This window comes from Adiantum capillus-veneris, chromosome 3 (genome assembly GCF_014529385.1).
Source record: "Adiantum capillus-veneris isolate H3 chromosome 3, ASM1452938v2, whole genome shotgun sequence".
In the NCBI taxonomy this organism is placed as follows: Eukaryota; Viridiplantae; Streptophyta; class Polypodiopsida; order Polypodiales; family Pteridaceae; genus Adiantum; species Adiantum capillus-veneris.
The window spans coordinates 11,892,580-11,906,483 of NC_140933.1; the positions used below are offsets into that span (position 1 = coordinate 11,892,580).

The 13,904-nt window shown below is 43.9% G+C and overlaps 1 protein-coding gene across 2 annotated transcripts in view; it reads right to left on the bottom strand.

The window, feature by feature from the left end:
* Positions 1–9,075, bottom strand: part of LOC147460504 (MACPF domain-containing protein At4g24290-like) — a 32,017-nt gene extending 22,942 nt beyond the window's left edge. Inside the window, exons 1-2 of one of the 2 annotated variants that reach the window (XM_086507842.1) lie at positions 8,376–9,075; positions 7,434–7,672 (exon numbers count right to left, since the gene is read on the bottom strand). In XM_086507842.1, coding sequence (XP_086363968.1) covers positions 7,434–7,672; positions 8,376–8,624 — 488 coding nt within the window. In that variant the 5' untranslated portion in view covers positions 8,625–9,075. Of the gene's footprint in view, positions 1–7,433; positions 7,673–8,365 lie in introns of both variants that reach the window. The other variant, XM_086507843.1, reaches the window with a different exon arrangement.
* Positions 9,076–13,904: the final 4,829 nt, after the last annotated feature.

Genomic DNA, 13,904 nt, shown 5'->3' on the forward strand with positions numbered 1-13,904 from the left:
CGCATATCCGAGATCTGCCATGTCAACAGTGTGTGTTCGTGCATGTGGGCACTGCCACATCATCAGTTTGTGACAGAAAATGTCATGTGCGCACTTCACTTGTGCTACGTGGACATGTTCTACCACAGATCTAGCATGATCCAATAGCTTAGGACTGAGCCTGGCACTTTTGTGAGCCTCTAGTAGGACGTGCATGCCTAGGCAAGTCATGATTGCATTACCCTCTCTTGCACTAAACAGTCATTTTCAGCATGTATGCATTTTGTGTCGCGTGAACGACCTCTTATTTTAGTCACTTGATTAATAAGTGACTTGGGGGCAATTTATGAAATCGTGGAGTCTTCTTATAGCTGCTCGACCCATCCTCTGACAGATATATAAGGAAGGCCAAGGCGCTCAGTAGAAGGCAAAAGAAGCAGAGACACAAGGAGGGAGGCACCTAGCAGTCAGGCAGCACCTCAGGAGCTCTAGCGTTTTCTCCAGGATCAGCCCAGTGTTTTCAGCCACAGAAATTCAGCGTTTTTCCCCGGTATCCATCTTGCATTTCTAGATCGTATCAGCATTTTCAGATTTCAACCTGTCGTCGTCGTCGACATAGACCCCAGCAGTACCTCGTCGTCGACCTCATCGTTGTTGACATAGTCCCATCAGTAGCCATACACACCATCAATACCCCTTAGCATCAGTACCTCACCATTTAGCATCATTGTACCAGCATTGTGCGAGAATAAAGAAAGTACTTGCTCTGGTAACAGAGCAAGGGGGCCCTTGAGGGTTGGGACCCGACATCCCTGTGTCGTCTCTTTTCTCTCTCGTCTCTCTTTCTTTCAGTTCAGTTCAATCTTTCCAGTGAAGTAAAGTGTCCCATGTGTTTGTGCGGAGTACTAGATCCGAGCTAAATCCATAAACACTTCTGTTGCGCCTGACAGAAAAGCCAGCTTGCCTTGGAGAAAACTCAGGCAAAGCAGAAAAAGGCTGTTAATCGACATCGTCGTGAACTCTTAATTTAACCTGGTGACTGGGTTCATTTGCCGTTTGAAAAGGCAAGGTTAAAGAAGATGAAGGGCAAGGAAAGGTTGTTTCCAAAGCTCAGCATGCATTACTATGGGCCTTCTCAAGTACTTGACAAGATCAACGATGTTGTTTATAGGTTGAAATTGCCTGACACTTGGAAGATTCATAATGCATTTCACATGAGTCTTCTAAGACCCTTGTGGGTCATGTGCCAGAAGATATGCCAGATGAAGATCAACCAAAAATTGAGGAACTTGATGAGATCTTGGTACCTGGACAGATTTTGGCACATAAGGAAAGAAAAGGGAAAAGTTGCACAACGTTATTTGATGAAGTTTAAGAACCATCCAACTATGGATGCAAAGTGGATGGAAGAGTGTGAACTGCCAGAGTCACCGAATGTATGGCAACTTTACCTTGAAGCCTTTGGGTTACAACCTACATATGCCCCAACTCAACACATTCAAAAGAGGGGTAATGATGGACCTAGCAAATCATATGTACAGTGCAGTAGAAATGTACATTGCTTGACAAGTGTATAAAGGTATAATGCTCACTTCTATGATAGATGGAAATGACAAAAGTATGAAGGTTTCATTAAGTCATGTTTCATAACCATACATATATTGATGAAAGGGTGCTAACCACACTAAATCATTTGAGGCATGTATATTTGGCATGCAATCGAGGACGTTTGCGATTTCAAGAGGGGAGTATGTCACGAGATTGTGACAACAATTGTTGGTCTTTATTTAATTTTTTAAACGCTCTTTTTATAGTCACAAATGGCCGCACATTGTATGGGCTTGTGTGAAACGGCCAATGGTCGCCCACAGCAGTGAAGGCCAGGCTGCCACTAGTTGGTCGGGCCAATCGGCACTATAATCCGAGCAGTAAAACGTTGGCTAGGTTCAGTTCAAAGTCATTTAGGCCCCACGCGACACTTTGTAAGTTGGTGGGTACTAGGAACTATACTCAAATGAGCAAATGGGACACATGGCGGCTCCAGGTGCAATTGCCAGACTAATCATCAAGAGGGGGTGCCCAAAATCGATGAAGGAGAAGAGGGAGGCTGATTTTGACTCACTGTGAGCTACTCTGTGTGTAAGTAGTGGGTGCACGTGATCACAGCTTTAATGGAAATCTTTCCTTCAATGTAGCACGATGATTCCTCTCTCGTGCACCTCTCCCCCTTTTTGAATACAGAAATGTGTGGGTTTATGAGCAGTTACCGAGGCAAGAGCCTCTTGCATAGGTACTAGATTGGCTAGTTGCTAATCCCCCGCAGGTACATGTTAATTCGGAGAGATTTCACGCAAGAAATCTCGTCCAAATCAAAGGACAAGTAGCCTACATATGCAAGAGCTCAAGAACTTGCTACGGATGCGACCGGCACGCGAAACGGAGCCCGAAACAAGAAATTACAGTCTGCTGCATATTTTTGCAGGTTTAGGGGGTTGACCCTTTTTTATCTTTAATAGTCCCAAGAGCTTCGGGGAAGCTAGAGGATCACCGTACAGGTGTTCTGATGCATTTTTGGGGCCAAAAACATAGAATTCACGTGCTGTATTTTCTCGCTAGGGGAAAGTCACCTATGTCATGGGGATTTTGTTTGTGAAGCCTCCTACAATAGTTATGCTGCCAAAATTGGGCTAGAATAGACCATTTTCAGCCCAATAAAAGTGGGACAGCACGTGGGGGATTACACGTTCTTCTCCAAAATTAATTGAATAAAGAAATACCGAAAGAGGCATCAACCTTTGGGGCCAACACGGTGTCAATGTCTACTTGGAAGCACTCTAGCTGCCAAGCCGTGGTTTGTTTGAAGTGTTAAATTCTAGTTACAAGTTTATTTGAGTATTTTCTTATGTCGTAAAGTTCAAGTAAAGATCGGGTGAAAGCTGATGTCTACCGTCCTTTAGCGATTCTACAAGCCAATTTCATAACCTCTGTCAGAAAGGTGTTACAAGAAGCAGCTATAAATCTAGGTTTCATAGGATTTTGGTGGAACTTCCAAACATTACACAAAAAAGGTAATTTAGGCTGGCACTTGAAACCAAAAGACTTACAAAAGTCTTGATGTTTCAAGATAACCTCTTGCATCGAAAGATCACAAAAGTTTGAGAGTTTATTTCACCTAACAAGCATTTTAAATAGAACTTTTTGCACATAACAACAAAGTTATTAGAGCACTTATCTACGTTAGAGATTACAAAATCAAGATCAATTTCCCTAAGAGCATAACGATCAGATAAAGATAAGCTATTTCTTCATGAAGAAACGTTCCTAGAGAAGATGCTAATTTCAAAGAAGCTTTCTTGAGGACTACATACTTCCAATGCGTAATAACATCTTAAACTCCTAAAGACTCCTAAAACTTTACTACGAAACTAGAAATTCCTTTCTCTATGGGTTTAAGAAGGCAAGAGTCATCTGAGGAAGGGCGCATATATTCAGTACCTCTAGAGAAAAGGTCTTTCAAGGAATCAGAAGGAAGAATAGAACAATCAGCACTAACAACATGACCCAAAGCTCCATTTACGTAAGAAGAATAGGCACATCTACTACAAGGGCAATCAATACCTGAGATTGCTAGCCTTTCTTGCATTTTAAGATTACGTCCCATGTCACTATAGTTGAAAGTTGTTTGTCCTAGAGTTTCCATATATGTTTGAGTATGTGTCGAAAAGATGAAATGATTGTAGCGTTTTATGTGTTTCACCTGACCTCTGATGTGAATATGCTAGTAACAAAAGTAGTAGATCGAGACATCCGTGAAAAGATCAATGCGGTTGGATGTGATTGCTAGATAAGTTACAATGATCATGATTCATATCTCAGATCTCGACGAGGATAATGATGAATGTGATGTGACTATTAAGTGATTGGTGTCTTTGTGCAAGTGTTAATTGTGTGCGATCTAGTGCACGTGTACATAAAGTTAGTGTCTACTAAGCCAGTTTCTTTCCTTTGTTTTGCAAGCGTACTTGAGGGCGATTACTCTTCTTTCAAGAGGGGGTTATGTCACAAGTGTGATGATGTGGCATGGCTATCAAGTGGCCACTGAACAGAGGGGCCAGACAAAACCAAACCAGGCCAAAAACTAACGCAGATGACACATGGCAAGCTTTCATAAAGCGCGCCGCTAATTGCGGTCTACTAACATGGGATCCATATGGCCTATTTTAAGCCAGCTTTTGAAAACACTTTTGGAGGCCCTATTTTTAGTTGCTACTTTTGGGGGCGCCCATTTCAGGGCCTCCTTGTTATCTATTTAAGAGTGCCTTGGGGGTGGCTCTCGAAAAACAACTTGGAAGCTAAACGCAGAGCACACCTCCCGACAGTTGTACTTTGCGATCATCAATCAAGAAAGAAATACCGAAAGGGCCACCAGTCTTTGGGGCCATTGCAAGGGGGCCCTAGGTTCTGGAGCCCAAGCGTATTACAGATATTCCAGGTGCAATGGCCCCAAAGACTAGTGGCCCTTTCAATAATTCTTTCTTGATTAATGATCGCAAAGTACAACTGTCGCGAGGTGTGCTCTGCGTTGAGCTTCCAAGTTGTTTTGCGAGAGCCACCCCCAAGGCACTCTTAAATAGATAACAAGGGGGCCCTAGGTCCTGGAGCCCAAGCATATTACAGATATTGTGCTCTGTCAAGTTCGTATATGTATCTACCAAGCTCTTCTTCCATGATAAAATCAAGAACCATGTGGTACTTAATCTTGGGGGTTTGGCTATGCTCGCTCTTGCCAACATTGGAACTTCCAAATTTTGGTGCAAGTCCAGGCACTTTAGAGTAGTTGCATACCCTCTAATTGCACATGAGCACGAGTGTTTGCTAGGTGTAGGCACTAGGGAGTGCTCCCTAGAATTTGAATAAAGATTTCTCCTAAGACCAACTATTCTACCTATTTGGTCTTATCTGTCCCAATTATTTCCGTCTTAAAAACTTTTTCTGATTATTTTTCGATGGGTTATCCACATGTATTAATCAGCTAACACAATCTCAACTACATGCCTACAAACTAAATTGGGTGTTTTGACGAGCAAACGAGGTTGCAATGCAATGAAACCAAAAGGAAGTGGTACACTACTCTAAAACAACATATTGGACCTTAAAAAAACGTCATTCTCAATGCACAAAATTGCGGCCCGTCGTTTCCTTGGCCATGTAGGTTCAATAAAAACTCATTTTACTATAATCTATTCACCTAAGCTCGTCGTCATCTGTGAATCCATTACAAGCTAGAACTCTTATTGAGCCCAGGTAGTTTAATACAATCCTGCCTTGCAAAAAATATAATGAGATTTTACAACTTAGCAGGAATTTTAAAGCGGCCTTGATATCCACCTTGGCAATAGCTCCAATTACTCCAATCCTCTAGTCGATTTTGCACCCTTGCTCCAATCCAACTCTTGATGTCACAAAAGCGTTGTTACATAGTGTTGTTGTTACAGAGTTACCTTGGAATCCCCAAGAACCCTGGTGGGTTCGGGAGATACAAGTGGTATCTACAAGATGAATTCTGTAGAGGTGGATCCCTACAACTATACATCTGTCTTACTAGGGGCGCTTCTATCTGCCTCTACTGCCCCATTCACCTCTTCTTTCCTTCTCTCCTCTTGCTCTCTCTCAGCCTGTCCTCCCAATACCTCTTATCCCTCCCAAGGTGGTAAGGTACATAGTGTTCGCTACGTGTTATGTACGTAGTTTTGAAAGGATTGGGTATAAGGTTCGTAAAATTCATATGTTATTTTAAAAAAGCCTAAACTCTACAACAATTTGATAGGTTCATGATATATTCATAAGTATTGACTTCAAAAAACCTTAAACTACAAACCAAGACTACCATATGGCACGAGTCACTTACCGCACGTAGAAACCCTCTTGTGCTTTTGAAATTTGTGTGGACACTATAGCAGACTTTAGCAGGCGATGATAAATTTCAAGTGCTTCTGCCTATGTGGCGGCAGCGCTTGCCATTAATAAGTTGAAGATCAAAAAAATCAACCATACTCGCTAGTGCCACGTAGGCACTAGCGCTCGAAATTTAACCGCATCAGACTTTAGCAAACCTTTGTAGCACCAAAATGCTCACTCCTTATAATATCCAACTCTCTGCAATGCCAAACCTTATAAATTCCAAGCAAAAATAACCCTCTTCGGACGTGCTGCCAACTTTGAGCTGAAAACTCAGGTCATAAAAAAAGTATTGTAATGCACACGAGAGTACTGCCATACGGTACGGTATCGATCCGTACGTATGTATGGATCCTACCTTGGTCCCTCCTGCGTCACTATCCATTGCCTCTGCTATGGACATTGTATCCTCCTAGTCCATCCAGTTGTCGCCTTCTGAACTAAGACATATTCTTCACAAGGGAGGGGTGAAGAATCGATCTAAAGGGTGGGGGGTGTAAACATCATCGCACTGTGCACCACCCTCACTCAAAACAAAACCCAAGCTACTGCCAATCTCTCTAATGTGCTGTTGAAACTCTAGAAGTAATCCTAGAAATCTGACTGGAGCTGTTAGACCCTTGCCAAGGCTAGCTAGATCCATCACCTGCCTCCATCTATACAAAGGACAGTAAGATCTGCTGAAACTGAGGAAACTGTGTGCCAATGCTAGAGTAGCCTCATCCAATGTCTCATAAACTCGACCCCAAAGCAACCTCCACCCCTTTTGAAACTTGAAGACTACTCAAATAGGTATCCCTTCACCCAGATGCTTCACAAGCACTGACTATCAACCCTTTTTTTGCATAGAGTCCTCAATTCTTTTTTCTTTTAATTGGAATACTCAATTCATGAATTTAACCAACCTAGCCTTGCCAGAAAAGTAGCACAAGCACGTCAACCTGCTCAATCTCAGCACCCAGAGCCGTCAGCAAACCAAAGAGTCTAAGTAGGGCATGTTTATAACTCTCCTCAGTCCCCCACAGCTCCACCTTGTGCTTTGCAGCTTTGAATACCTTCGAAAAGTCCAAAAGATACTCCAACAAGTTGTCTAATTTTACTATTCTCTCTTTTTCACTAACAAGAGTAAACTCATCTCGCCCTTCTTCTACATTTTCTTCCTGTGCATGCATTTCGATCAGATCTGACTTCATGATGCACAGCAGTACAACTGAAAGATAGTCTTGCTTGGTAGAAAATTTGAACAATTGGGTTTGATACCAGAGGCACCAGCCAGTCATCTCACACATAGGTAGTAAGCACTATACTAGACTCGAACCACAGAAGAAATTGAAGAATCAGAACAAGATTACCTTGATTCAGCAATTCAAGAAACCAAAGTCAATGAACATAAATAAACAGTAAAAAATGTGTCTAATTTCCACCTACACCTAAAGACCTCTGAATACTAGATAAAGCTAACATATATACACAAATAGGCACACATGGTTTCTCACCTGGCTAGACCTTGAGGATCCCATACAGAAGGAATATCATTTATCACAGCATCCTGAAGAACCAAGTTCGACCTTGTCAGATAAAGTTTATAGAGTGTGATAAAGCATCCATCAAAGGCCAGATTCTTGATTTGACTTGCATCATCTTGCCAGCATCCTGACAGATCAAACATAGCATTGAAGAGACCTAGAGGGATTTTTCCCTCAACAGAAGCATTCTGGTTGAACCACTGCGACATCTGTACACATTGCTATGTGTGAAATGTTGATCATCATAAAGAAACAAAAATACGAAACTCTCTCAAATCCTTGCCTTACAAAAGTTAAAAACAGACCCCTTGTTTGTGTATCATGTGCATACCCACAATGCTCAAATTGTACTGCAATCTTCTTAGCAACAACTCAACCAAGCCACAGCCCCTGGTAGACACGCTTAGGCATCCACTATTCCCAAAGGACAAATCTGGTTTTAGAAAAAAGCCCTGGAGACCTCTCATATGTTGCTTTCACACAAGGACAATGCTGTTTTTCCCAAAACAGTAACTTTCCATGGTCCTAAGATCTACATATGCGATACTGTAAATGCCACATGGCATATAAAAAATGCAGCATCACATGGAAGTACTGAAGGCTTAAAATGCTGCTAAGTGTTAAATGCAGTCTTTGAGGTGAATGTATAAGGACTAGATTGCAAATATTCAACTAAGTATGTAAGTCTGCATGATTTACACACATAGTGCACATTCTGCTTGCAAGAGTGCAAATGAAAAATCGCTGCCTCAATCAAGATCTATTATGGGACTCAAAACACATTCATAAATGCACGAACATAATGGCTTGTAGCAAGACAGCTTAGATCAGTAGGAGCAAAAATATGCAAAGTTCTTCTTTCCTCAATTCACATGCATGCCAAGCACAGCTATACACTTGACCTGGGCCAACCTGTTGAAACTGCATCACTTCGGAAGCAAATCGCATGCGCTCGCCTTTGTCACATTTGACATCTCTAGAAATGTCTGGGATTGTAATGCCTCCAGGAATGGTGAGGTCCCTAATGGAATTGTGCTGCAGCTGAAGTAAGGGGCCCTTTCTGTATTTTAAGCGACAATCAGAGGTGAGATCGAAACCGCAACCGAGTGACTCCACAGCAGCTAGGGCCGCATTCCGTGCTGCTTCTCTTTCAGAGGCCATGGAAAAACGTGCTAGCACATACGCTACCCACCAAGAGTCCAGCAGTGTTAAGAGAGGCTGGTTGAGAGATTTCTGATTCTTCTGTACAACCCGAATCTAGAAAACCGGGCAAAATGGCCACGGTGCAGAAAATCTGCTCAAATGCTGTGGGACGAAAACTTCTAGACTTCTGTACAACGGCAGAGAAGCGATCCTTTTCAAAAGAGTTATTGACGAGTAGACAGCGAGAGTATTGAGGACTCGCATTGTCTCAACACTGTTTTCGCTTAAGGTCTTCCCCATGTCCCGGCTGACCAGTCATGAGGAGCCTTGTTTTCAAATGCCATAATAGCCCGACCATGGAAAAAGTCTGCATCTGCTCATCATTTTGTAACCAAAGTCTTCCCACTTTTCTTCGCTTTCCAATTTCCCGAGATGCCCAAACTTCAAAGAATGCCAAAGTTCTCTCTCCCTGTCTCTCTCTCCCCCCCCCCCCCGCCCCCCTCCCCACACCATGACATTGCCTCAAAGTAAGCAAAGTTCCCCGAAAGGCCGGCTTCACAAGCGTATGCCTATGCTGCGATGCTAGGAAATATACCTTGAGCTTAATCCCACCTACAAATTTGCTCTAAATTTTAAGTTTGATGGTAAGAATAAGGGAATTAGTTCCACTCTATCTCCAAAATTTTCCATGTGTAGGTTTTCCGGTCTTTAGAAAAAAGTTTATTTCGAGCACTCGAACTTTGTCATACTTTTCAGACAAAAAGTCTAGGCAAATGGCTCGATGCCACCTCTGACCTTAAAAGCCTCGAGTTATTCACACATAAACTACGTGTGTGTGAGCTAGTGATAGCCGATTTTCAGAAATCAAAAAAAAAAAGGTTATTTTTTTTCCTCTGTCGGAGCCTTGGCGACACCGTCGGAAGGCTCGGCAATGCTTGGTCAACCTCACAACCCTGGTTTTTACTGGCATGGCCTCATCACATGCCCCCCCCCTCGATTGGTCGGCCTTATCACCCTCATGCCCTCGCTCGTCCATACGCCAACCTAGCAGGCCGCCCTCGGTTTCACTCTCCCTTCTCTCTCTCTCTCTCTCCCTCTTGTTTTATTCCCCTGGCGGGCCGTCGTAATCCATCTCTTCCTCCATCGATCCAACTCTCTTCCCCTCTCTCTGACCAAAGGCCCCACGGGCATGGAAGGAAATATCCCACTCCCTCTCTCATTTTCCCTACGCACCCCCCTCTTCCCCTCTCTCCATTCTCGGCGCACACTCTCTTTCCCTCATCCACTCAACTCTCTCTCTCTCTCTCTCTCTCTCTCTCTCTCTCTCTCTCTCTCTCTCTCTCTCTCTCTCTCTCTCTCTCTCTCTCTCTCTCTCTCACACACACACACACACACACACACTCACTCACTGACAACCAACAAGGCCACATAGCCGCAGGTGGCCTGGCCATCCTCCCTCTGTATCTCCCTTGTGGCCTACAAGAAGCCGAAACTCTCTCTCTCTCTCTCTCTCTCTCTCTCTCTCTCTCTCTCTCTCTCTCTCTCTCTCTCTCTCTCTCTCTCTCTCTCTCTACACACACACACTCACTCAGCCCTACCATTTCTCTGGCCCGCTATTCCCTCTCCCCCTCTCCCCACCCATTGACTCTCTCCCCTCCTCTCGTCCTTGAGCCACCATACAAAACAGGGGGATAATATTCCCTCTCTCTCTCACCACACACCCCCCTTACCCCACTTCATTGCCAAAACACACCCCCCCTTCCCATGCTCTCTGTCGGCCGGTAGGCTGGCCCGAATATCAACTCTCTCTCTCTGGCGCGGTGCTCACAGCCCATGCAGGCCCGAGCCTCTCACTCTCTATTTCTCACTCTCTCCCTCTCGCTCTCAGCCGCTCACGGCTCCAGCCTGTGAAGACACGCAGATAAGGAGCTCTCTCTCTCTCTTATCCACACACACACACACCCGCCCCCTCACACTCTCCCTCCCTCACCACCTCATCCACTCAACCCTCTCTCTCTCTCTCTCTCTCTCTCTCTCTCTCTCTCTCTCTCTCTCTCTCTCTCTCTCTTTCGTTCTCAGCCTGTGAAGGCGCGCAAAACAGGAACTCTCTCTGTCTCTAACACACACACACTCACACACACACACACGTCAGACCCGAGCCATCTCACTCTCGTTCCCCACTCTCTCCCTCGCTCTGAGCAGTCGGCAGGCCTGCGAAGAAAAAAAAAGATTTTTAATATTTATATAAACTATAGATAGTTTATTACACCCTCATTCCCACCCACACTCTTATCCACACACACACTCATCCACACGGCACACTCTCCTGCCTACACACATACACACGCTCACATACACAAACACTCACACTCCCGCCTACATACACACGCAGCATATACGCACACACCGCTAAAATACAAAAAAACGAAGGACTAAACGACATCGATGCCATCAACAAGAAGGAAGACGGCCTAAATCTCGCGACACTGACACCAAAACAAGCAAAGGCGCCGAAGGCATGCCCTGGCTAACCCCGAAGTAACAAACGCGCTACACCGACACACCAACGAAGCTGCTATTCACCGGCATCACGTCCACGACGCCCTCTTCAGTAAAACCGTAGGTTATTATCATCATTTTTTTCCAGTCTCGACCAAATCTTGTAAAACAATCCCAAACTTGTAAATTCTCATCTCTCTAGGTGATGGTCACAAAGGCCCACCTAGAGGTTTTCCTTATAATATTTCCCAAGACAAAGCAAGGGTCAACCACCCAGGGCCCATCGCCTTGCTTTGTCTCCCCTGATTAGATTACCCTAATCACATCAGATTATCCTAATCTAAAGCAGCCAACACCTATAAAAAGGCACTGAGAGGTCACTATGGGGGGGGCAAGTTCATGAGAGGTCAACACTTGTAGTATTTTGGTGGGAGGAATTGGCAACATTTGCATCACAAGAGAGGGGACTTAGCATAGTGGTTTGCTTTAGGAATTGTATGATGTAAAGGAAGCGATGTCCACATCTCAACTCCAACGGTCGATGCACACACACTCATGTTAGCAAGTTTTCATGTCAATGAGTCATCTCTAGAGTGTTAGGAAATAAGACGTAGCTAAATAGATAATTGAGTAGATTACTTAATGGAGAGAGACAGATTTACATACACGAGATTATAGAGTAGAGAGAGAGAGAGAGAGTACACACGATATACGTGGTTCACCCAATGTGGGCTACATCCACGGGAAAGCAGCCACTCAATGGCTTTAGTACTTCAAAACAACAGGTAGTTTACAAAGGGATTATACCCTTAATGGAGCTCCCGCCTTGCTTCACTCTCACCACCTCACACTCACCTTGTTGCATCAACTTCACACTATGAAATGTGTATAGAAATGGCCTCCTTTTATAGGCCAAAAGGGCTACCCTCTCTCATGAGAGGCAGCCATGTGTAGCCGCCCTTGTGTAGATAAGTCCAAATCGGACCCTCCAATCTGCCCATGTGTGGCCGCCCTTGAGAAGACAAGTCCGCTTTTGAATTTGGCCACCGGCCATTGACTTCCGACCACCGGCCAACCGACGGTTGTTTTCCGACCGCCGTCCGGCCATAATATTCCAGCGAAAATGAATATTCCAGCGAGGGAAAAAAAAGTCTCGGGGGCAGAACCGAGGCCCCTAAAGTTGCCCCTGGTTTTTGGCTTCTCCTCATAATGGGGGCCTTACAAATGTACGCTTTTACCACAGAAAATTACAAGGGTAAATCAAGGCTCCATACTTAACAATCTCCCACTTGGAGACTGATCTCCAAACCAAACCTGTGACTGCTTTCCATCCTGGCTTCTTATCCTTGAATGCCGAGTGAAGATGAGCAAAAGCTCAACTTCTCCTTGTTGACCACCTTTGTAAACATGTCCGCGGGATTTTCACTTGTATGCACCTTTCCTAGCTTTAGTTGTCCCTCTTCCAAAAGAGTACGTATGAAGTGATATCTCACCTCAATGTGCTTTGTCCTTGAATGAAAGGCTGAGTTCTTCGCAATATGGATAGCGCTTTGGCTATCACTGTACAAGACACAATTGTCTTGTTTGAATCCAAGCTCTTCTAAGAATCTGTGAAGCCACAAAATTTCTTTGCTTGCCTCCGTCATTGCTACATACTCTGCTTCCGTGGTAGAAAGTGAAACCACTTTCTGCAGCTTTGAAGCCCAGCTTACTGCTGTGCCTCTAACCGTGAACACATAGCCAGTAGTGCTCCTTCAAGTATCTTTGTCACCTGCCATATCTGCATCAACATACCCTTCTAGAAAAATATCAGTTCCTCCAAAATCCAAAGCATTTGTTGTTGTCCCTTTTAGATACCTAAGTATCCACTTCACAGCTTGCCAATGCTCTTTACCTGGGTTGTCCATGGACCTACTCACAACTCCCACTGCATGTGCAATGTCTGGCCTTGTCCAGACCATAGCATACATTAGAGAACCTACCGCTGCAGCATATGGAACTTTAGACATATAGGCTATCTCCTCTTGTGTCTTTGGACACATATCCTTTGTTAGTTTAAAGTGACCGGCCAAAGGTGTAGAAACTGGTTTTGCATTTTGCATTGCAAACCTTTCTAGTACCTTCTTGATGTAATCTTCTTGAGATAGCTTTATAGTCTTCTTCGTCCTGTCCCTTGATATTTTCATACTAAGTATCCTCTTTGCAGCACCTAAATCTTTCATTGAAAAAGATTTAGACAGTTCCTCTTTTAGGTCTTTGATGTCATGCATGTTAGCACTTGCAATCAACATGTCATCAACATACAACATTAGGATGACAAATTTCCCATCTCTCAAATTCTTCGTGTAGACCCAGTGATCTGAGTTGCATCTTGTGAATCCATGATCCAACATCCATCAATCAAACTTCAAGTACCATTGTCTTGATGCTTGCTTTAAACCATACAAGCTCTTCTTTAATCTGCAAACCATTTTCTCCTTACCTTTTACTTCATACCCCTTTGGTTGAAGCATGTAGATTTCCTCCTCTAAGTCACCGTGAGGGAATGCCGTATTTACATCCATTTGCTCGAGATTTAGATCATGAGCAGCCACAAGGCTTAAGACAAGCCTAATTGAGTTCATTTTTACAACAGGAGAAAATATTTCATTGAAGTCAATACCTTTCTTTTGAGAAAACCCTTTTACCACAAGCCTAGACTTGTACCTTTTCTCCCTTGGCAACCACCAAAGATCCCTTTGAGATCTTCCACCGTTTGTTTTCGAATGCAATGTTGTGACCTTCATTGTCCAATTGTCC